Source organism: Bubalus kerabau, chromosome 19 (genome assembly GCF_029407905.1).
Source record: "Bubalus kerabau isolate K-KA32 ecotype Philippines breed swamp buffalo chromosome 19, PCC_UOA_SB_1v2, whole genome shotgun sequence".
Lineage (NCBI taxonomy): Eukaryota > Metazoa > Chordata > Mammalia > Artiodactyla > Bovidae > Bubalus > Bubalus kerabau.
The window spans coordinates 61,863,644-61,886,906 of record NC_073642.1 but is presented as its reverse complement, the minus strand read 5'-3'; the positions used below and the strand labels follow the sequence as shown (position 1 = coordinate 61,886,906).

General features: G+C 45.5%; 1 protein-coding gene and 1 pseudogene across 4 annotated transcripts in view; one reads left to right on the top strand and one right to left on the bottom strand.

The window, feature by feature from the left end:
* Nucleotides 1-23,263, bottom strand: part of AK7 (adenylate kinase 7) — a 69,968-nt gene that overhangs the window by 4,441 nt on the left and 42,264 nt on the right. Inside the window, exons 9-15 of one of the 4 annotated variants that reach the window (XM_055556214.1) lie at nt 22,090-22,167; nt 20,443-20,592; nt 17,303-17,431; nt 15,970-16,102; nt 7,994-8,122; nt 7,688-7,756; nt 3,442-3,639 (exon numbers count right to left, since the gene is read on the bottom strand). In XM_055556214.1, coding sequence (XP_055412189.1) covers nt 3,442-3,639; nt 7,688-7,756; nt 7,994-8,122; nt 15,970-16,102; nt 17,303-17,431; nt 20,443-20,592; nt 22,090-22,167 — 886 coding nt within the window. The remainder of the gene's footprint in view (nt 1-3,441; nt 3,640-7,687; nt 7,757-7,993; nt 8,123-15,969; nt 16,103-17,302; nt 17,432-20,442; nt 20,593-22,089; nt 22,168-23,263) is intronic. The other 3 variants (XM_055556215.1, XM_055556216.1, XM_055556218.1) reach the window with 3 other exon arrangements.
* LOC129634476 (40S ribosomal protein S19-like) lies at nt 2,668-3,151 on the top strand (annotated as a pseudogene).

The window sequence follows — 23,263 nt, the reverse complement described above, 5'->3', positions numbered from 1 at the left end:
CCCTGACCTTGGGAAGGATGAATGGAGGATTAGCTGGGGCATGCGCACCTGACCCAACCATGACCTCCCATCTGCTCGTCTAAGTATGTACAATTAGAATGGAAAGAGACACATCTAGCTACGGGCTTGGCTCCCAGTGTTAACATGGAAACTTCAGGGCTGTGAGGCAGCCTTCATTTACCACATGGGCCAGAGAAAGGAGAGAGAGAGACCCTGGTTCAAAGAGCAAAAGAGAAAAAAGATGCGGAGCAGACATCCCTGGCAATTCGGCGGTTACGACTCCTCACTTCCAATGCTGGGGGCTCAGGTTCAATCCCTGGTCAGGGAACCAAGATGATGCATGATGTGGCCAAAAAAATAAATAACTAAAGGGCAGAAAGAGATGCTGAGAGAGAAGTGGGGTACAGAGGTGCAGCGAGAGGATGCAGGTGCCAGCATCCTTCCAGGGCCCCATTCAAGACCCTCCAGAGGCTGGGCTGCGTTCCTGACCTTGACGCCCTCCCTCATGCCCATCGCTGGGATACATTACACCCCTTTGCTTTTCCCTTGTCTCTGGTTGTGAGTGTGAAGATGAGGCCAAAAGTGACGGGCACGGAATGAGGCAGAAGACAGTGATCACTCACTCACTCATTCATTCCACCTCATCATTTCTGCCTTGTTTCTCCCTGGGGCTCTCCTCATCATTCCATAAGTAGTTTTGGGGGGTTTTACTGAAAAAGATGACAATCACTACTTTTATGAAGTTTGCTCACCACTCCTTCCAAATTCTCTGGGTAAATCGTGTAAACTACTTTCCATATTAGTAGGTGTAGAATCCTTAGCTTCTACCTATAGAACTTGGTGTGCAACGTGCACAGGCCTGTCCAGATGAAGACAAAATCCAATCACTTCTGAGGGTGCAAAACAGAGCAGAATTTGCAGACTGATAAATGTATTCTCATTTCATAATACACATCACTTTCTGCCTTAGTGTTGTACTAATAATAAGATTAACTACCAGCTGTTGAACTTTGCCAATGTGCCAGACACTTCCTATCTCTAATCCCCACCATTAGTCACAAGCCAGGGATTATTTTCCTATTTCACAGACGAGAATACTGAGGCAGAGCCAGAAACTGGAATCAGCTCTCCTGCTGACAGTTTCTGTCAGCTCTAAGCCTCCCAGTACTCCAGGACTGGGATGTGTCCCAGCTGGTTTGAGGGGATGGAGAGAGGCCTTGGGAGGCCCCAAAGGTCAACCTGGGCACTAAGCTGCCATCAGATTAGCAATTTTTTCAGCAAACCCAGAGGAAGCAGAGGTGTCAGGATCCAGAAAACCAGAAAGGAAGTTCAGGGGTTCACCGAGCCAAGAGGAGGAGAAACCAGCCACAACAGATGGGATCTGGAGGTAGCAACGATGAGGTTGCGGTGAGGCTGATGAGACAGCATGCTCACTGCATGCTTGCTGGGTGCTCAGCTCTGAGTTAAATGTTTACAGGAAACAGGAGGAATGCGATGAAGAGCTATTTGATTTCTGAGTAGCTAAGAGTGAGTTAATGCCTAGACAGCATACCAAAAAGCAGAGACATTACTTTGCCAACAAAGATCTGTCTAGTCAAAGCTATGGTTTTTCCAGTAGTCATGTATGGACAAAGAGTTGGACCATAAAGAAGACTGAGAGCTGAAGAATTGATGCTTCTGAATTGTGTTGGAGAAGACTCTTGAGAGTCCCTTGGACAGCAAGAAGATCAAACCACTCAATCCTGAAGGAAATCAACCCTGAATATTCATTGGAAGGACTGATGGTAAAGCTGAAGTTCCATTACTTCGGCCACTTGATGCAAAGAGCTGACTCACTGGAAAGACCTTGATGCTGGGAAAGATTGAAGGCAGGAGGAGAAGGGGGCAGCAGAGGATAAGATGGTTAGATAGCATCACCAACTCAATGAACATGCTGCTGCTGCTACTAAGTCGTGTCAGTTGTGTCCAACTCTGGTGACCGCACAGATGGCAGCCCACCAGGCTCCCCTGTCTCTGGGATTCTCCAGGCAAGAACACTGGAGTGGGTTGCCATTTCCTTCTCCAATGCATGAAAGGAAAAGTGAAAGTGAAGCCGCTTAGTCGTTCCGACTCTTAGCGCTCCATGGACTGCAGCCTACCAGGCTCCTCCGTCCATGGGATTTTCCAGGCAGGAGTCCTGGAGTGGGTTGCCATTGCCTTCTCCGCAATAAACATGAGTTTGAGCAAACTCCAGGAGATTGTGAAGCCTGGCATACTGCAGTCCATGGGGTCACAAGAGTCAGACACAACTTAGTGATGAAACACCAAACAACAGCAACCAGGGGTGAGTTGGCCAGTCTAAAGGCCAGGAGGGGCTTTGTGAAGAACACCAGTGCAATGCTATGGGAACAGAAGGCAGCTCCCAAGGACGCTGGGGAAATGGCCCAATGCAGCTGGCAGCAAACCCCCTAACTTTAAGTACCCTTAAAAAAAATGCCAATTTGGGGACTTCCTGATGTTCCAGTGGCTAAGACTCCTCGCTCCCAATGTAGGGGGGCCTGGGTTTGATCCCTGGTCGGGAAGCTAGATCTCACATGCCACAATGAAGACCCAGCGTAGCCAAATAAATAAATCAAATATTTTTTAAAAATCCCCCTTTCCCCTGGCTAGCAGCGCAGAGGGCGCATCATGCCTGGAGTTACTGTAAAAGACGTGAAGCCACAGAAATGCATCAGAACTCCAGCAGCCTTCCTTAAGGGGTCCGGGAAGCTGAAAGTCCCTGAATGGGTGGACACGGTCAAGCTGGCCAAACGTAAAGAGCTCGCTGCCTACAATGAGAAGTGGTTCTACATGAACAGCTGCCACAGCCCGGCACCTGTACCTCCGGGCTGGCACCAGGGTTGGCTCTGAAACCCGGATCTGTCAGGGGGTGGTGGGGGAGCATCAGAGAATGGTGTCATGCCTGGCTACTTCAGCAGAGGCTCCAAGAGTGTGGCCCGCCGGGTCCTCCAAGCCCTGGAGAGACTGAAATTGGTGGAACAGGACCAGGATGGGGGCCACAAACTGACCTCATGGACATAGAGACCTGGACAGAATCACACACAGGTGGCAGCTGCCAACAAGAAGCTTTACAACAAATGATACTGGATTAATCAATTGCCTCATTCATTAAAATAAAAAAAAAGCCAATTTGGTAAAATAAATAATGCAATTTGGCATTCAACTTCGTAATACATCCACGTTTTCGTACAACAGTAATACTCCCCACCCCCCACCCACTCCACTAAATCCTCAAGTAGACCACTCCCCTGTCTTTTCTTGTGACGTCCTGGGCCCCAGACACACACTTATACTGTCCTCCACTCCCCCAGCCCTATGACAGGCGTGCCCCAGGCTGGCTGGGGGTGCAGACACTGGGCAGTGGCGCTCCACGTTCACTTTATCCTTGAGTTTATTCCGTACCTATATGGACTGGGTGGATTTCAAGTTCGTCGAAGTAGTTGAGGACAGTCTCATCTTCGGTGTTGACGTCCCGGTAGTTGCTCAGAGCCCGGAGGAACCGGTCCTGGCTGTAGTGGGTCCCTGTCACGATGCTCTCGGGCAGGTTCATCACCCGCTCCTTAAGGAACTCGTCCGACGCATCCAGTGAACACACGAACTCTGGAGAGAAGGAGCTCGTGAGTTCACACAGGGGCCCTGGAGCCGGAAAGCAGGTGCTGGCAGACCCGCCACTGTTCAACCCAGACGTCTGGTTACCAGCTGGGAAATCCCACTGCCACAGAATGCCTGGCCAATTGGCCTTCTTGCTGCCTCTGGTGGAGGACAGATACAAATCACCATGTTTCCAGAGACCACCCCCCCAGTGAAGCCCATGCACACGTGCTCAGTCGTTCAGTCGTGTCCGACTCTTTGGGACCCCATGGACTGTAGCCCACCAGGCTCCTCTGTCCATGAGATTTCCCAGGCAAGAATACTGCAGTTGAAAGAGGAAATAGACAGAGCTGGACTCCATCTTAGGCCAGGCTGCGAATATTAGGCTACATGCATGGTCACCCTCCCAATGCACTCTGAACTTTGTGCCCAGTGTCTAGAGAAGCAGCATACCAATGGGAAACCAGGCCCCCCGGATAAAAGAGCCTCAGGACTTGTACTTGGACTCTCCGTTGCCTAAAAGAATACACTAATTATCTCTGTAACAGAACAAAGTCGTAAATTCCATTATGTTTATCGGGATATGACCACAGTCCTATTGATAAACGTCTACTGTTTATCTAGTCTTGTGACACATGACGGAGAAGGCAATGGCACCCCACTCCAGTACTCTTGCCTGGAAAATCCCTTGGACGGAGGAGCCTGGAAGGCTGCAGTCCATGGGGTTGCTAAGGGTCGGGCACGACTGAGCGACTTCACTTTCACTTTTCACTTTTCATGCATTGGAGAAGGAAACGGCAACCCACTCCAGTGTCCTTGCCTGGAGAATCCCAGGGACGGCGGAGCCTGGTGGGCTGCCGTCTATGCGGTCGCACAGAGTCCGATACGCCTGAAGTGACTTAGCAGTGGTAGCAGTGACGCATGAATCGTTGGTTAACTTTGATCGTATCTCTCCTTTACATTGTCCAGACTAGTTTCAAGGAATTTGGGGAGGTGGGTTTGAGCAAGTACATTTAGGGTATATAAGGTTTTCACAAAAACTGGTAGGGGTCCTTGGCTAAGAGGAGACTCTGCCTTGGGACCGTTGGTGTAATAAACTGCACTCCACTATCTGCATTGTCTTTCTGAGTGAGTTTGTTTCCTGGAACACATGGCTACAACACAGTAGGTTGCCATTTCCTCCTCCAGGGGATCTTTCCCACCCAGGGAGCGGCTCCTGCACTGGGCACATTCTTTACCTCTAAGCCACCTGGGAGGCCCAATTAATGGGCATTTTGTAAGATCTATTATTTTTCTTTCCCTTCCTCCTTTTCTTCCTTTCTGCTTTCCCTCCTTCCCTCTTTTCAATAAAAACAGCAAAAATTGGGAATTCCCTTGAAGTCCAGTGGTTAGGACTCCACACTTTTACTGCCAAGAGACAGGTTCAATCTCTGGTCAAGGAACTAAGATCCTACAAGCCATGTGGCATGGCCAAAAATTAAAAAGGAGAAATTGTCAATCCAAATCTCTAACAACCCTGTGATATATCTGTTGTCAGCTGCCCAGTCAATTGTCACCTTGACACATTTCCAGCACAATATCATCATTTCCCAAAGAGATTCACAGCTATGAGCAAAATGCTTTGATGGCCAATTTGCCAAATTAATATAAACAGGGACTTCCCTGGAACTTTAATTTTTCATAGGTCAACCTATTTGCTCACTTCATGCTATGAAACATCTGTGTTCAGTATACACAGTCAGTGCTTATCGAATATTTGACACATGGATCATTATTAATGACAGTGAGCATTTCATCCACCCCTGAGTGCACACTTCACGTATGCAAGCCAACCGCCCCTTTTATGTAACTCACACACCGAGTCAGTATTTCTCCTGCCTTTACTCATCCCAGGGCCAGGGCCAGGACCAGGCAGCTAGAGACCAAAGCCCACTGCAACTACTCATACTAGTCAGTCCCCTGCCTTTCCCACAGTAACCTCAAGAGAGGCTGAGTCCTAGACTTTCCCCTGCCTCCTGACCAACCCTGGTGCTTCTCCCAGTGGCCCTGGATGGTTCCCACACTCCCTTCTCTGGGGAAATATGAGGAATAAATTCTTCTTTCAATGGCATTAGCCTCTCATGTCTCTGTCATCTCCATTAATTAAAATCCCACAGTTCAAATGAGACAATGATCTGATTTTTTTCAGGAAGAGAGAAACTAATGACAATTTCTTTTTAAAAAGGGGGGAGGGGGGCTAATTGAAAAGAACAGACTAGACATTTCAAAGAGATTTCATCATGGACGTGTTTGGACCATACCCGGCAGAGAGCAGCCCCGTGGATCAGGACTAAGAACTGCGTGTCTTTTTACCTCTTGTGTTTCCATTTTCTTATCTTAGGGAGGGGTTTCATTCGCTCTGGTTTTTGGAGGCAGTGGCATGAGAAGATATGAATCTGAATTCAAGCCCTCACATTTACCAGCGAAGAGGGCTTGGATCAGTCTCCAGACTTCAGGCTCGGGATCCGGTAAACAAGGGAGTAATTCCTGCCTCCCAAGCTCATGGAGAAGCTCAATAAGCTCCCCTCGCGTGTCCTGCCTGTTACATGGCAGATGGTGGGTTGAGCTGAATTTTATCCAGCTGCCTCAGGGAGAACAGGAGGATTTACCATGGGGTTTAGAATGAATGCCTATCGCCCAGAAGTGCTAAAGTCTCATAAACTGGACAGATGGGCTTATTTAGACCAGTCGACTTTACTTTTTAACCTTTCTGGAGGCAAGTACATGAATTAATGGGAAACCTAAGAGAACCCATTCCTCTGGCATTTTGTGATCCTGCCCCAGGCAAACAGTATATATCCATCCTTGAGGATGACTGCTCCCTGATGTCTCTGCTTCCAGAAGCTTCATCACAAGCTGTGCCTGGGCCAGGAGGAGGAAAGGATTACAGCTGTGAATTGTCTCTCTTGGGGACTTTGACACAGTGAGCAGCCTCTTCCAAGCTACATCCCTGGGCTAAGAAAAATAACTAAGAAAATAGCTATTCTTGTATTTATCATATGACCGGAACTTGGTTAAACCTCATGCAAACTGACTTAAAAAAAAAAGAAGAAGAAGAAAAAAACTTTTAAAGTTGATGGCGGAGTCACAAGAAATGCCTGCTAGATACTCAGCAAATCCTTTTTCATGGAACACATTGTTGATACTTCTCTTTCAAGGGTATGTTGTGAGAGCTCTGGGTAAATACCTAAAGGGATAAACTTGTGGTGGTTAGGGACCCGAGCAGCTTCTTCCTGCCCAGTCTCGATTCTGGATTCTGGATGTCTTCCAGAAAAGACAATGGCATGGCCAGGACCTAAAGCAGAGCAGGAAGGAAGGGCACTGACCCAGTCCCTGGCGGTCTCACCAACTGACAACTCTCCCCAGGACACTGTAGAGCATAGGGAATAGAGACAATATTTTGTAATAACTACAAATGGAGCACAATTTTAAAACATTATTAAATCAACAAAAAAAAAAGGAAAAAAAATTTTAAAAAGTGAATCAGGACTTCCCTGGTGGTCTGGTGGTTAAGACTTCACCTTCCACTGCAGGGGGTGAGGGTTTGATCCCTGGTTGGGAGCTAAGATCCCATATGCCTCACAGCTGAAAAACCAAAACGCAAAACAGAAGCAGTGTTGTAACACATTCAATAAAGACTTAAAAAAAAATTGTGAATCACTATGCTGTATTATGCTATATATCTGAAATTTATATAATGTTGTAAATCAACTATATCTCAAGTTTTAAAAAAGTACAGAAAAACAAAAAAGAAAGGAAGTCAGGGCACCAACAGATTGGCTAACTTTTCTGCTCTGTCACAGAAGGGAACAGCAGATATGAATGTTCTCACAGGGACTCTGTCCATCACCCCCAGTGCATTCTTTAGGTTGGAAGTTTGATATTAAGGATATTGCTTTATTTTTTTCCTGATACAAACAAACCTACTTTATCAACATAAAAAATGTTGTTTTGGTACAAAAGAGATATCAAATGACATTCCTTTAAATATGACCTTGGAGAAGTAGCTTAAACTTACCAGGTATGATTAGTTTATCATAGGGAAACATTTTGCCTCTGCCTTCTTCTTCCTCCTCCTCATCCTCTTCTAGTAAAACAAAATATACATCATTGAATTCATTACATATTATTATGAAGGACAGCTCAAAAATTTTAATGTTTTAACTGAGTCACTCATGAAAACTAGCTATAACGAGGAAAGCTTGTATTTTAGATATAGTCCCTCTGATCTTTTTGTTTAATTGTGACCGTTATTACTCTGAACAATAAAGTTGCAACTTATCTGAATGTAAACATTCAAAATAAAAGGAACACCCACACTTACGGCTGAACAGGTCTTTGGCCTGATCATAGGTCTTTGGGAATCCATCCAAAATGTAACCTTGATTCCTGCAAGGCATGGATTTTAGCTTTTCTTTCATAAATCTAATAATATATTGATCTTCCAGGCGACCTGATAAAAAGAAAAAAAAAATTACCGTGCATATTCTACATATACAGGTTACATTCTAAAGTGACCTCAAAAATTCTTGTGTTGTCAAAATTACTATTGAAAAACTCTTATCTTTGCATTACAGTGAAAAATATGTGGTTCTGTACTTAAACCATGACACATGAATTCTAACGCTCTCTAAAGTAGGAGAAACTAAGGAACTCGTCTGCAAGAAAGAGTGGAAGCAAATGCTGATGTCTGCACTTTCGGATTTGTTTTTTTAACCGTGGTCACAACTTTTGGATGAAGTTGAAAGAGCAGTTAAGTGGAGAAATCCAGAGTGTTCTCCCTGACTGGCAGGGTTTACTCAATTCTGTTTTGATATTATACTTCTATGCTTTAATACATAATAAAAAATGCTTCCGTTGTGAGAATTCAGTGGGATGGTATTCATGCATGCTGCTGCCACATGATTTATTAACAGCACATGCCCAATAAATATTTGCTGCTTTTGAATAAAAATCAAGCTTGATTCTGACCCTTAAAGGCACCAGCCCTCTGCTCCCTGTCTCTTCCAGTCGGCATTTCAGACCTTGACCCCACTGGACAGTTTCCTCTCCAGCCTTGAATGTGGGGTTCCTGCAGTTGCTTGGGGAGGCAAAGGAGGGAGGAGTTTGTCCTAAAACTGTTACAGTGTTTCCAAGACAGTATGATGTAACTTCTCTAAAATATTCATCTATCCTTCCATTGTTAACTGTTGAACAGCTATCACTTCTAAGAAACAGCCCTGCCTTTATATGGCTTAATATATACATTATGGTAATGCAAATTTTGGAGAAGGAAATGGCAACCCACTCCAGTGTTCTTGCCTTGAGAATCCCAGGGATGGAGGAGCTTGATGGGCTAGAGCCCATGGGGTCCCAGGAGTCAGACAGGACTGAGCGACTAAACAACAATGCAAGTTTGGGGAGTTTAGAAACTGATCTCTGAAACTCTTCCTGCTGCTGCTGCTGCTAAGTTGCTTCAGTCGTGTCCGACTCTGTGCGACCCCATAGACGGCAGCCCACCAGGCTCCCCCATCCCTGGGATTCTCCAGGCAAGAACACTGGAGAGGGTGGCCGTTTCCTTCTCCAATGCATGAAAGTGAAAAGTGAAAGGGAAGTGGCTCAGTTGTGTCCAACTCTTAGCGGGCCCATGGACTACAGCCCACCTGGCTCCTCTGTCCGTGGGAGTTTCCAGGCAAGAGTACTGGAGTGGGTTGCCATTGCCTTCTCCGGAAACTCTTCCTAGGGCAGCACTATACTTTCAGCTTATCAGTGGATGTATAATATAAAATAATTTGAAGCCTTTTTTATTATTCAATGACAAAGAGATGATCTAATGAAAACACCTCTCCTTTCTTCCACCTTTCATTGTCACACGAATCATTAGGCGGTAACTGATTCAGAAAATAATCGCGTCTTTCAGAAACTTAAATATTATGGCAGAGACAAAAAGATAAAGATGTTATTTAACATAATGAAATTCCTCAAAGTGATTTGACATTCCTTTTCAGTAAGGTTCACAGTGCTGTCAAGAAATAAAGCCACATTTTAAAAATGTCAAGGATCCACTGATAACCAAAGATGAGTTCTATTTAAACAGTATTTCCAATTCTCAAAAGCTTCCCTGATAAGGAAAGGCACATACTCAGAAATCTAGCTTCAGCCTCCTCTGTGGCATCCCTTGGTTTATTTCAGGCAGTGAGCTTGGCCATTTGTTCTGTTTGTTTCAGAACTAAGCGTTCAATATGCCAGAAGGGGGCTTGAGCAGCAGTTTATTTTATCTTTATTTTCTGCACTGGGTCTTCGTTGCTGCACGAGGGCTTTCTTTAGTTGCGGTGAACGGGGGCTGCTCTTCACGGTGGTGCACGGGCTTCTCACTGCGACGGCTTCTCGTGTTGCGGAGCACGCACTCCAGGCATGTGGGCCTCAGCAGCTGTGGCACACGGGCTCAATAGTTGTGGTGCTCAGGCTTAGTTGCCCCAAGGCATGTGGCATTTTCCTGGCCCGGGGATGGAACCTGCGCACTCTGCACTGGCAGGTGGATTCTTATCCACTGTGCCACCAGGGAAGCCCTGAGCAGCAGTTTATGATAACCATGGAATGTGAGTACACAAAGGGCCAAGCCCAGGTGCCTTTCTCTAGAGAACTGTGACCTCCTGGAGATACAGCCATGACCTTGGCTGGCCTGGAACATTTTGGAAGGTGACAGTTACTTCTGCTTTAAAATAAATGAGCACAGCCCTGCTGGACAGGCCTTAAAACACCACACTGCTTCGTTGTGTTCTTTTTTTGTTAAATTTTAAGTCTGCCTTTCAAATAACAGTAATATTTAAATGTTAATATTAACCCATAATTATAATTGCTAAAAGACAATTTAAACATAGATAGCTGGGAGACTTCCCTGGTGGTCCAGTGGTTAAGAAAGACTGCAATTCCATTGCAGGGGTTGCCAGTTAGTTCCCTAGTTGAGGAACTAAAATCCTGCATGCCAAGCAGTACAGCCAAAATACAGGAAAAAGGAAAAAAAGTTAGGTTCAACAAGGTCTTTAAAATAATCCATGCATAATAGGGTTCAATCCCTGGGTCGGGAAGATCCCCTGGAGGAGGGCATGGCCACCCACTAAAGTATTCTTGCCTGGAGGAAGCTATGGACAGAGGAGTCTAGTGGGTCACAAAGATTTGGACACGGCTGAAGTGTCTTAGCATGCATGCACAGTAGAGACACTACAAAGTTGATACATTTACATATTTTTCTCACCCTGTCCCCAACTTTTTAATTTCAAACTCACAGAAAAGTTAAAAGGCTAGTCCACTGATCACCCGGAATCCCACCAACCAGATTCAACAAATCCACAATGCAAAAAGGATCTAGAACTAGTGAATTCTGTGGTTTAAACAGGTCCGTATTTTGGCTGCACATTCAGGGACCAACGGGAGTGGAATCACGAATCGATAAGAATTCGGAGGTGCCTCCCTGTGGGACTGTGAGTTCTGTCTTGCTGGAGTTCTTAGACTCACGTGATGACACATTGGGTCAGGTGAGGACTTCTGCCTCTTTATGCTATGAAATTTCCACAGAGGTTTGCACCATGGGTTCACAGGTCTTTTGTTTAAACGTAACCTGGGTCTGTGTTCTAGTTTCAGGTAAATGTGAATAGGAAGGAGTTTTGGACAAGCTTGAAGAAAAAAGCACTTTCCTGGGGTTACGGGGGACTGACTGGACTATTGCCGTCTTGTCAGAAGTGAGCGGGTGGGTGGGCCTGTGACAGCAGGGAGGGTTGCCTCCCTCCCTGTGCGTGCTAAGTCGCTTCAGTCCGACTCTTTGCAACCCTTTGCACTGGAGCCACCAGGCTCCACTGTCCATGAGATTCTCCAGGCAAGAATACTGGCGTAGGTTGCCATTCCCTTCTCCAGGGGATCTTCCCGACCCAGGGATTGAACCCGCATCTCTTATGTCTCCGGCATTGGCAGGTGGGTTCTTTACCACTAGCACCAACTGGAGACCCTGGCTACTGATCCAGTTGGCCTCTCCTGCATGCTGGGATAGATTGAAGGCAAAAGGAGAAGGGGGTGGCAGAGGATGAGACGGCTTGATAGCATCACTGACTCAGTGGACATAAATGTGAGCAAATGCTGGGAGATAGCAGAGGACAGAGAAGCCTGGTGTGCTGCAGTCCATAGGGTTGCAAAGAGTCACTTAGCGACTGAATGGCAACAACAGCATCAGTGGGAAGAACAGAATCTTCTGCCAAGGACAGGCCCTTCTTGAACTTTGGTGATGCAATGACTGCTGTCCACCATAATTCTTGTTCTGTGTGGTCACCCCACCCGGACATGAAGAGAGTCCAGTCAGTACTTCATGTCACCCTGTTTACACAAAGTTATTGTATAAGACTTTTGGGTCTTTGCAAAGACCAACTATATGATCCTGTCAATAAACATTGTCCCGTGTCTGTCTGGTTCTGGCCTTAGACCCCAGGCTTACAGCGTATGTACACATGACCACGGTCACCTGTGGATTCCTACAAACCCCAGGCCCCACCCTTCCAAGTGGCCTTGCCAGACTTCCTCCACAGGTGTCCTCACAATGGAATGTCTTGTTTTGCTTTCTTCCTCTCCCTTGAATGGTAAGAGCCAGGACCCTGCAAGACTGAAACCAAGATAGGGATTCCCCACTGTCACAGGCGAGGCAAAGAAGGTGAAAGTGAAAGTCGCTCATTTGTGTCCGACTCTTTGCAACCCCATGGACTACTCAGTCCATGGAATTCTCCAGGCCAGAATACTGGAGTGGGCAGCCATTCCCTTTTCCAGGGAATCTTCCCAACCCAGAGGTCGAACCCAGGTGTCCCACTTGCAGGGCGGATTCTATACCAGCTGAGCCACAAGGTAAGTCCAAGAATACTGGAGTGGGTAGCCTATCCTTTCTTCAGGGGATCTTCCAGACCCAGGAATAGAACCAGGGTTTCGTGCATTGCAGGCGGATTCTTAAACAACTGGGCTACGAAGGAAACAGGCGAGGCAAGGGCAGTGTCATATCTTAAAGTGTTGACCTGTGTTTTCTGTCCTTCACCTCTGGAATTTTAAATTCCATTTCCTCCACACCCAGCCCAGCCAGAGCAAAAATTCAGACTCAGATAACCAGCTGGTTTAAGTGAATGCTCAGTGTTGTTGTTCAGTTGCTAAGTTGTCTCCAACTCTTTGGGACCCTGTGAACGGTGGCACACCAGTCCTTCACTGTCTCCCAGAGTTTGCTTAAACCCATGTCCATCAAGTCAGTGATGCCATCCAACCATCTCATCCTCTGTCATCCCCTTCTGCTCCTGCCCTCAATCTTTCCCAGCATCAGGGTCTTTTCCAAGAGGTTGGCTCTTCGCATCAGGTGGCCAAAGCGTTGGAGCTTCAGCACCAGTCTTTCCAACGAGTGTTCAGGGTTATTTCCTTTACCTCTGGGAAATCTCTCTGGGATTCTGACTTCCATTTCCTCCCCACCTGGCCTGAAAGTAAAAGTGAAGTCGCTCAGTCGTGTCCGATTCTTTGCGACCCCGTGGACTGTAGCCCACCAGGCTTCTCCATCCATGGGATTCTCCAGGCAAGAATACTGGAGTGGGTTGCCATTTCCTTCTCCAGGGGATCTTCCTGACCCAGGGATCAAACCCAGGTCTCCCACATTGCAGGCAGACGCTTTAACCTCTGAGCCACCTAGGTGTGGCCCCACCTGGCCTACATCAAAGCAAAAACCCAGACTCAGAAAGCTAGCTGGTTTAAGTGAACCCTCAGTGTATGCAGACAAAAGCATATTCTCCGCCCTATAGACTGGACTGGAGTGGCCTGGGGGCAGGCCAGGAGGAGGTGGAGGGTTAAACCAGAGTTGGGAGGAGGGTGAGGAGTCCTGAAGATAAATAGCTAGTAAGAAGAGCATCTGGAGGGACAGTACGGGGAGTGTCAGAAGACCAGAGACAGACGGCAGCCCAGAGCTGTGCCCCAGGGGAAGGCGGTGGGCGGTCCTCAAGGGGAGGGCCCTTTTGCACCTTTGTCCTCCTTCCTGCAACACAGGAGACGCGGGTTCAATCCCAGGGTCAGGAAGATCCCCTGGAGAAGGAAATGGCGACCCACTCCAGTATTCTTGCCCAGAGAATCCCATGGACAGAGGAGCCTGGCAGGTTGCAGTCCATGGGGTCACAAGAGTCAGACACGACTTAGTGACTAAAACCACCAACCACCTCCTTCCCTGGCTTCCCTGTGGCTCAGACAGTAAAGAATCTGCCTGCACTGTAGGAGATCCAGGTTAGATCCCTGGGTCAAGAAGATTCCCTGGAGGAGGAAACGGCAACCACTTCAATATTCTTGCCTGGGAAATCCCATGGACAGAGGAGCCTGGCTGGCTGCAGTCCATGGGGTTGCAAGAGTTGGACATGACTTACCGACTAAACAACCACCACCTCGTTCCCTAATCCCCACTTGCTCCAGCCCAACCTTGGAGGATCAGAAACTGCCGCCAGCAAGGTGGAAGGAGTCAGTAAGAGGAAAGAAACCAAAGGTGCTTGATAGGATGGGAGAGGAGGAACTCTCCACTGGATGAGAGTTTACACTTGCTGACACTTTGGACTGGCCTATAGCCAATGCTTCTGTACCAGCTGGTATAGGACCCGCCTGCAATGCAGGAGACCCTGGTTCAATTCCTGGGTCTGGAAGATCCCCTGGAGAAAGGATAAAAGTTAAAGCGTCTGCCTCCAATGCAGGAAACCTGGGTTCGATCCCTGGGTCGGGAAGATCCCCTGGAGAAGGAAATGGTAACCCACTCCAGTATTCTTGCCTGGAGAATCCCATGGACGGAGAAGCCTGGTAGGCTACAGTCCATGGGGTCGCAAAGAGTCCGACATGACTGAGCGACTTCACTTACTTACTTACTTACCCACTCCAGTATTCTTGGGCTTCCCTGGTGACTCAGCTGGTAAGGAATCTGCCTACAATGCAGGAGACCCTGATTCGATCCCTGGGTTGGGAAGATCCCCTGGAGAAGGGAAAGGCTACCCACTCCAGTACTCTGGCCTGTAGAGTTCAGTCCATGGCGTCGCAGAGTCAGACATGACTGAGAGACTTTCACTTTCACAGCCAACGATAGTATTACCCGTTTGATGGCGGATCTCAATTATATAAAAATGAAATGGTTTCTATTTTTCTAACTGCTGCTGATGCTTTCCTGCCTGGGTGGCAAGCTTCCTTAAAGACATCTCATTTCAAAACCTCATTTATGATTATTTGGTTGGAATGACCTTCTTAAAGTATGAATAAACAGAGACGCCATTTACTTATTATCTAAGAGCTGCAGTGGGACCAGCCTGAAATTCCATTCCAGGGCAAGGGAAGAATGAGTACAGAGTTTACGTTTAAAGGGACACTTAACTGCAATGCATGTGTTCAACAAACTGGTTAAAATTATCATGTGAGTGAGATAATTTTTCTGTTTATTTGTATTTCTTCCTGAATGAGTGAATCATTGGCCCAAGTTTTTCATCCATGTTTTCCTATTCAGGACTTAATTATTTTCTTATTATTTTATTAACTATTAACTTTTCGTCATAATTGGTGGTAAATATTTTTTCCTGATATGTTCTTTGCTGTTTAATTACAGTTTTTGATGCTTTACAAATACTTATGACTACTTTGGCCACCTCATGCGAAGAGTTGACTCATTGGAAAAGACTCTGATGCTGGGAGGGATTGGGGGCAGGAGGAGAAGGGGACGACAGATGATGAGATGGCCGGATGGCATCACTGACTCGATGGATGTGAGTCTGGGTGAACTCCGGGAGTTGGTGATGGACAGTGAGGCCTGGCGTGCTGCGATTCATGGGGTCGCAAAGAGTCGGACACGAATGAGCGACTGAACTGAACTGACTGGTGACTACACACAATTTTTTAAAACTTAGGTAGTTCTTTCCCATCATTTTTTTTTTTTATCTTAAATCAACTCTGAATATTCATTGGAGGGACTGATGCTGAAGCTGAAGCTCCAATACTTTGGCCACCTGATGCAAAGAGTTGATTCATTGGAAAATCCTGATGCTGGGAAAGACTGAAGGCAGGAGAAGCGGGCAACAGAGGATGAGATAGCGATAGCATCACCAACTCAATGGACATGAATGTGAAAAAACTCCAGCAGATAGTAGAGGACAGAGGAGCCTAAAGTGCTGCAGTCCACGAGGCTGAAGAGTCGGACACAACTTAGCAACTGAACAACAACACAAGATAGTTTTTATAACAAGGGCAAAAACCAACTGTCACAAGAATATCACTGTTACAAAAATGTCACAGAATGGTTACCTGCGTTCTGGTCCATGCTTTCCTTGATGCCCTCCAAGAGCTCCTGAGCATCCTCCACATTATCCTCCTCTTCCTCCTCTTCACCTTCTTCTTCTCCTCCTTCTATTACATCCTTAGGTGTAATGATTGCCTCCTACATATCACAAAGATATTCAAGTAGCATGATGTCCTGCATTGATTGGCTGCTCTTAAACCTTGTGGCAAATGATCCTGGAAAAGGCTGGTACCCAAACAGGGGAGGTACTCAAGGACAGGCATACAAAAGTGGTCAAGATGCTTGTATCTATGAAGATGGATGAGCATCTTGTGGGTTTTCTTACTCTTTTTTAGATGAGTAATCTATTTCTGTGCTAATGCCAGAACCACTCAAGAATCAACACTCTCTCTACCCACGGACACCACCTAGTAAGCATCATTGAGTCAGACATGACTTAGTGACTAAACAAGAACATATATCTAAAAAACACAAAAACATTCATTTGAAAAGATGCAGGCACCTCGATCACAGCAGCATTATTTAAGATTGCCAAGATAGGGAAGCAACCTAAGGTCTATCAACAGATATGTATTTATATCACATGATGGAATACTACTCAGCCATGAAAAATAACGAAAATTTGCCTCTTGCAATAAATGGATGGACTTGGAGGGCATTATGCTAAGTGAAATAAGTCAGACAGAGAAGAATGAATGCTGTATGATATCACTTATATGTGGAATCTAAAAAATACAGCAAACTAATGAATATAACAAAAAAGAAACAGACTCAGAGATACAGAGGACAAACTAGTGGTTACCAATGTGGAGAGGGAAGTGGGGAGGGGCTATGTAAGGGCAGAAAGGTAAGAGGCACAAACTATGATTTCTAAAATAAGATACAAGGGTATACTGTACAACACTGGGAGTATAGCCAATGCTTTATAATAATTGTAAATGGAATACAATCTTTAAAAATTGTAAATCACTTTGTACATGTGTAAGTTATACAACATTATAAATCAACTATACTATACAATTTTTAAATTGTACAACTATACAATTTTAAAAAGAGTAACAAAACCACCAGTCAACAGAGAGAATACAAGGTATATTTTGAGCAACAACTAGAGACAGACAAAAGTTTAAGGTCCACCCATGAAAGATGCTTCCACCTTACGAAGGAAAACCCTTTGGGATTCTGTGTTTTCATAATAGGGGCTAACAACAAACTCCAGTTAAAATAACAAATCCCTTTGAAGGATGCCATGGAAGATCAGTGACTTCTTAATTATAAGACTAAGAAAAGGCATTTTTAAATTATTGAAATCCCCAATAAAGTTGCTAAAATTGTTACCAGTTTCGCTATGGCTTCAGAGATGACATCCTTCAATTTAATGTGGTGCAGTTTATAGTATCTGGCTAAAACTTCAGCGATGCTGGATTTTCCCACAGCAGGAGGACCGAGAATGCAAATCTTGATGGGCTAAAGAGGAGAAAAGGGATGACACAGGGCCTCTTGAATGATCTGTAGCTAAGCGGCGATCTTTATTTCAAGGATCAGCCCTTTGAAGTCTCAGGATTCCCCAGGCCAATTCACTCCTTCGTCAAGAGCCCAGAGTCACTTTCTCTTAGTGTTTAATGAGCATCTACTATGTGTCCTGATCTGGGCATGGGGGACAAGACACAGCAAACTGTGCTCAGGAGCACCCTAAAGGTACTTTAAAAAAAAGCCAAGTACTTGAGCATTACATACTACAATTTCACCTTTGCAGTGTTACCCCTGTAAAGACAGCAAAGAGAGAGAAGAGTTTCTAGTCTACTCTTAGAAAGTGCTTAATTTATTGCCTCTTGAACATTGTTTCTAGATTAAACTTGGTCTTGAATTATCTTTTCCTTTTTAAACCAGTTAATTTATTCTAGTTTTTTAAAAATACACCCATTAAAAAAAAAAACAATTTCCTCTGCTGAAAAACTTGCTTGAATGCTAAAGAAGTTTCACATTCATAACTGGTGAGCAAATGTTTATTTCCAACAGAAATAAAAATACTGGTGACAAATAAGTCATTTCTTTTGAAATGGTTCAAATGGTTGTGAAACTGAAGCTTGGTATTTTGCAAGGCAAATTTTCAAAATTTTAAATTAAAAAAAAATCATGCCAAAGAAAAGAAATTTCCATGGGCAGAGTGTCCATGTGCTTAAAGCTTACATAATTTCATACATGGAGTTGATTATCATGATTCCTACTATCATTATTAGTACTTCTACTACTATTGTTATTACTATTTGTCGGGCTGTGAAGGGAGTGAGCAGAGGCCCTGCGGGGGGCCGCTGGGTAAGGTGTGGTGGGCGTGAATGATCTTGTCTGCTCAGGGGCAGGTTCTCAGGGTCATGGCGATGACCAAGGTGGTGGGCATGAAGAGGGTAGGAGTCAGCAGAGCAACACTGGAGCTGAGTCTTGATGCACAGAGCTGGGCTCTAAGGGGCACATGGTGCCTTCCCCAAGACGTGAGGGCCGGTGGTCAACTGGGCAGGTTCACCTGCCTGTGTCACCCACACACCAAGAGTGGATCTGTCTCCTGGGGTAGGGATGCTCACCTTGCGTGCTGTGTGCTAGGTTGCGTCTGACTCTTTGTGACTCTATGGACTGTAGCCTGCCAGGCTCCTCTGTCCATGGGATTTTTTAGGCAAGAATACTGGAGTGGGTCACCATTTCCTCCTCCAGGGGATCTTCCCATCCCAGGGATCGAACCCATGTCTCCTGCATCTCTTGCACTGAAGGTGGATTCTTTACCCGCTGAGCCATCAGAGAAGCCACCTTATCAGGGTACAAAACAGGAGCTGGTAGTTTACTCATTTATAATGATAAGTAGGGTTGTCACTGGGCTCAGGACACTCCAAGGGCACGTGTTTGGTATGTTACCCCTCAAGGCAGACACGTATAGAAAATAGTTTGATGAGCTTTGATCAGAGTGAGGAGTGTTGGATGAATGGACTGTTGAGTGGCAATAGATCAAGGTGGCTGAATGCACCTGGCTCTGCACAGGGCCGGCTTTGCTTTGTTAAAGGAATAGGATTGTGGGGGCCCTTGGCTCAATGCCACCGGCATGGCATTGTCTACACTGCCCTCGGTCGTGTTTGCTGTTCTATGCTGCCATGCTGACCAACGCCCCAGGGATGGACAGACTCACTTTAATCTTTAGGTGTGCTTACTCCTTCTATCATATTCTGTCCAGTTTTGCTCATCAGAAACCACATGGTCTCTTTAAGGCGTCTTGTCCTACCTCCACTCTGACTTGGTGTTGTTCTAAGTTGACCCACAGATGACGACACTAGTCTAACCTCTTGAGTTGCTCTGTGCTTCAGGACAGTCTCCAAGGACGGCCATCGTGGTGTCTCAGATGCTTAAAAGCATCATCGTTTCTTTTGCAAAGTGGTACATCTTTTACTGACTCTCAACAAGGCATCCTTTTCAGGAGAGCTTGGTTTTTAGGCTACTGAGGCAACTCTGCTGGCTTTTGTTCAGTATTTCCATGCACAATGGCAATTCAACCACGAGGGCACCAGTTACTCGTGGACTGTAGTTTTCTAAATGCTTTCTCCTGTCATGTTCACTCTCATCTTGGGAAAGCCTCCCTGGGAGAAATCCAAAGATCTGGGCAAGTGCCGCATTTACCTGACTTCAGAGATGGAGCTGTGGAGGCTCCGCAGTTCGGCTGTTCAAGCTAAGCTGGCATCTTAGCTAGTCTGAATCCCTGACTAGCTGTGTGACCTTGAAGAAATTGCTCCATCTCTCTGAGCTTTGGTTTCCTCATCTGGAATATGGAGATAAGAATATCTACGGAAAGTTGTGATTGCTAAAACAATCAGAAGGGCCTTCTCTGCTGATTCAGTGGTTAAGATTTTGCCTGCCAACGCTGGAGGCACAGGTTCGATCCTTGGTTGGGGACCTAAGTTCCTACATGCCTTGCGGCCAAAAAACCAAAACATAAAACAGAAGCAATATTGCAACAAATCCAATAAAGACTTTAAAAATGATCCACAACAACAACAAAAATCTTAAAAAAAAAAAACAAAACTAAAATGGCCAGCAAATTCCCTGGCCAATCAGAAAAGATCAAAGTAATCATCAGCCTTCCCTACCTCCTACCTACCCAGATGGATACCCAGGTGAAACATGGACCAGTAAGGGACCTGACATTTTCCCTCATAGAGACAGCTCTGTGACACTCAGTCTGGGGCTTACTATCATGTTCAGTTGGTGTGAAGCATAACGGTCATCAGTGTCAACTCAAAAATTTTTAATATTCAATGGGCAAGTTTCCATAGAATATAGATGTGGATTGTTAGACCTGAACAACGGGTCAGACATGAAAAAGAACTTGAATTTAGAAATTCAGACATGTGAAAGAAAAGTACTTCCATTGGTGTAATTACACCAAAGCCTCATGTACTTTGCTTAAATCAGAAGCTTAAACAGGAAGTGGTTATAGTTACCAATAATCTTCTGCTTTGCTTGTACTCTTTGAGGATGCTGTTGATATTTTCCACAAATCCTGCTTGGGCGAACCATCGAATGTTAAAATTCTCCTTCACAAAGAGTGCTTCCATCCTTAAATTGACCAGTAAGTGGTCAATATTCTCTTGCTAAGAGAGAAAAGGATGTCAAAGACTTGTCTCCTGCCAGCCCCCTCCCCCGACAGTTATAACAAACCCAAATCACCAAAGTTATAGAAGAAAAATATGGACGCATTTGCTAAACATGAATGTCAGTGAAGACAGCTCTAAGATTGATACTTTGGCCACCTGATGGGAAGAGCCAACTCGTTGGGCAAGACCCTGATGCTGGGAAAGATTGAAGGCAGGAGGAGAAGGGGATGGCAGAGGCTGAGATGGTTAGACAGCATCACTGACTCAGTGGACGTGAGTTTGAGCAAACTCTGGAAGACAGTGAAGAACAGGGAAGCCTGGCGTGCTGTAGTCCATGGGGTCGCAGAGAGTTGGACACGACTTAGCGACTGAATCACAAGTTTTGACAGAGCACCTGCTGTGAGACTCTGTGACCCCAAAGTCTCCCCACACTTGCTCTCTTGTGATGGGCAGTGTCCTGCCTTATACAGTTACACAAACAAAGAGTAGGGAGAGGGACTTCCTTGGTGGTCCAGTGGTTAAGGCTCTGTGGTTCCACTGCAGGAGGCATGGATTTGGCCATGCAGTGAGGCAAAAAAAAAAAAAAAAAAAAAATGGTAGAGAGATACTAGACATGCAAGTGGAAGATTTCTTCCTTTAAAAAAAAAAAAAAAGGTTTTTAAAAATTCTACCAGTTTTTTGAGTACTGCAGTCTCATGGTTCAAAATCCAAAAGAACAAAAAGTACAGGGGAAATATACACACTACTATATATAACATAGATAACCAACAAGGACCTAGTGTATCATACAGAGAACTCAACTCAATATTCTGTAATAACCTACATGGGGAAAGAATCTGAAAAAAATAGATATATGTATATATAACTGAATCACTTTGCTGTACACCTGAAATGAATATCACAATGGAAATTAACTATACTTAACACTTAAAAAAAAAATAGTAGAGGGGAGAAGTGCCCCCTTTGGCCCCAGTCACCATCCACCCAGTTCTGCTTCTCAGAAGCAAGCAACGATATCAGTCCTTTCAGAATCATGCCCAGTCAACTCTTTTGCTAGAATTTATTTCTTAAAAGAAGATTATATCCTAAAACAAGCTGGAAGAATGCACTGCATGGCTAAAACTGTCCTCTTGTTGCAGTGATGAAATCAGAAATTCAGCCTCCTCTTTGAATTTTAGAAAGGAGCTAAAGAGAACAGCATCCAGTGTTTGTATAGCATTTTATACATTAGACAGCTTTCAAATATATTTTCTGATCATGATCTCTGAAGGATTTTTAGAGGGAAAACAAACAAACAAAGAAAACAAAGAAAAACAAAACAAAACAAAACAAAACAGGCTCACAGAAGAGAAGAAGTTGCTACAGGTTAGAATTTCCACTGTAAAGGAGCTGAAATGAACCCGCAAGCCAGATCCTCTGACTCCAGGTCTCTCAAGAAGCAATACTTTCAGGAAAAGAGTAGGAAAAACACAAAAAAATCTCTCATATACTAACTGTTAAGTCCTTGGTTAGGAAAGCATTTTCCTTCGGTACTTTCTGGATTTTCCCAGGGCCAGTACTTTTACTGATGCACTGTTAGAGAAAAATAGAAATATTATTTTGGTTGACCTGTAAGATTTTGATGTAAAATTTCTCAAATAAATACAAACATAACTGAATACAAAAAAAAAAAAAAAATCTGCAAAGCAACAGGGGAGAGCCCTGAGGACATGCACTGGTTTATTTGTTCCACACAGAGCAAAGGATCCTCACTGCACAACAGGAACTGGACACAGAGATGAATAAAGCCCGATCCCTGCCCTCAGGGAGCTCCCAATCTGAAAAGGGAGAGACAGACGTGTACTCAGATGCTGGTGTGTAACGTCTGATGTTAGGAATATGGAAACGAGGTGCTGGGGCTGTAGCGGAGGTGGGGTGGAGGTAGGGAGGGTGCAGAGGAAGAGGTCCGAGGTGAATCTTTATTTACTTATTTTGGCCACATCTTTCAGCATGCGGTGGGCTTCCCAGGTGGCTCAGTGGTAAAGAATCCACCTGCCAATGCAGGTGACACAGGAGACGTGGATTCCTGGGTCGGGAAGATCCGCTGGAGTAGGAAATAGCAACCCACTCCAGTATTCTTCCCGGAGAACCCTGTGGACAGAGGAGCCTGAAGGGCTATAGTCCATAGTGTGGTACAGAGTTGTTCACGACTGAGCGACTGAGCACACACGCACTCGGCAGGAAGTACTTCCACCATCAGGGATCGACCTGCACCTCCTGCAGCGCGAGCTCGAGTCCTAGCCACTGGACCAGCACGGAAGCCCCTGAGCTGAACCGCAGAGATGAGAAGGGGTCAGTTCCCCGGCAGTCCAGTGGTTAGGATTCCACACTCTGATTGCAGAGGGCCCAGCTTCCATCTCTGGTCAGGGAACTAAGATCCCACATGCTGCTCTGTGTGGGACCCTCCTCCCACAAAAGATTAGCAGGGGGTGCCCTGGGGAGGAGCAAAGGAAGGCTGCACTGGCTGAGCCAGCTGGGCCACAAGGTGACCTTTAGCCAGAGCAGCCTGGAGAGGAGAGGAGATCTTCAAAGATCCAGAGCTCTTGGAAGCTGCCAGTAGATTTGGAGAACTTGACCATTATCAGTACTCTGGGGCACAGGTCACAGATTCTAGTAGTCCGGTGTGTGA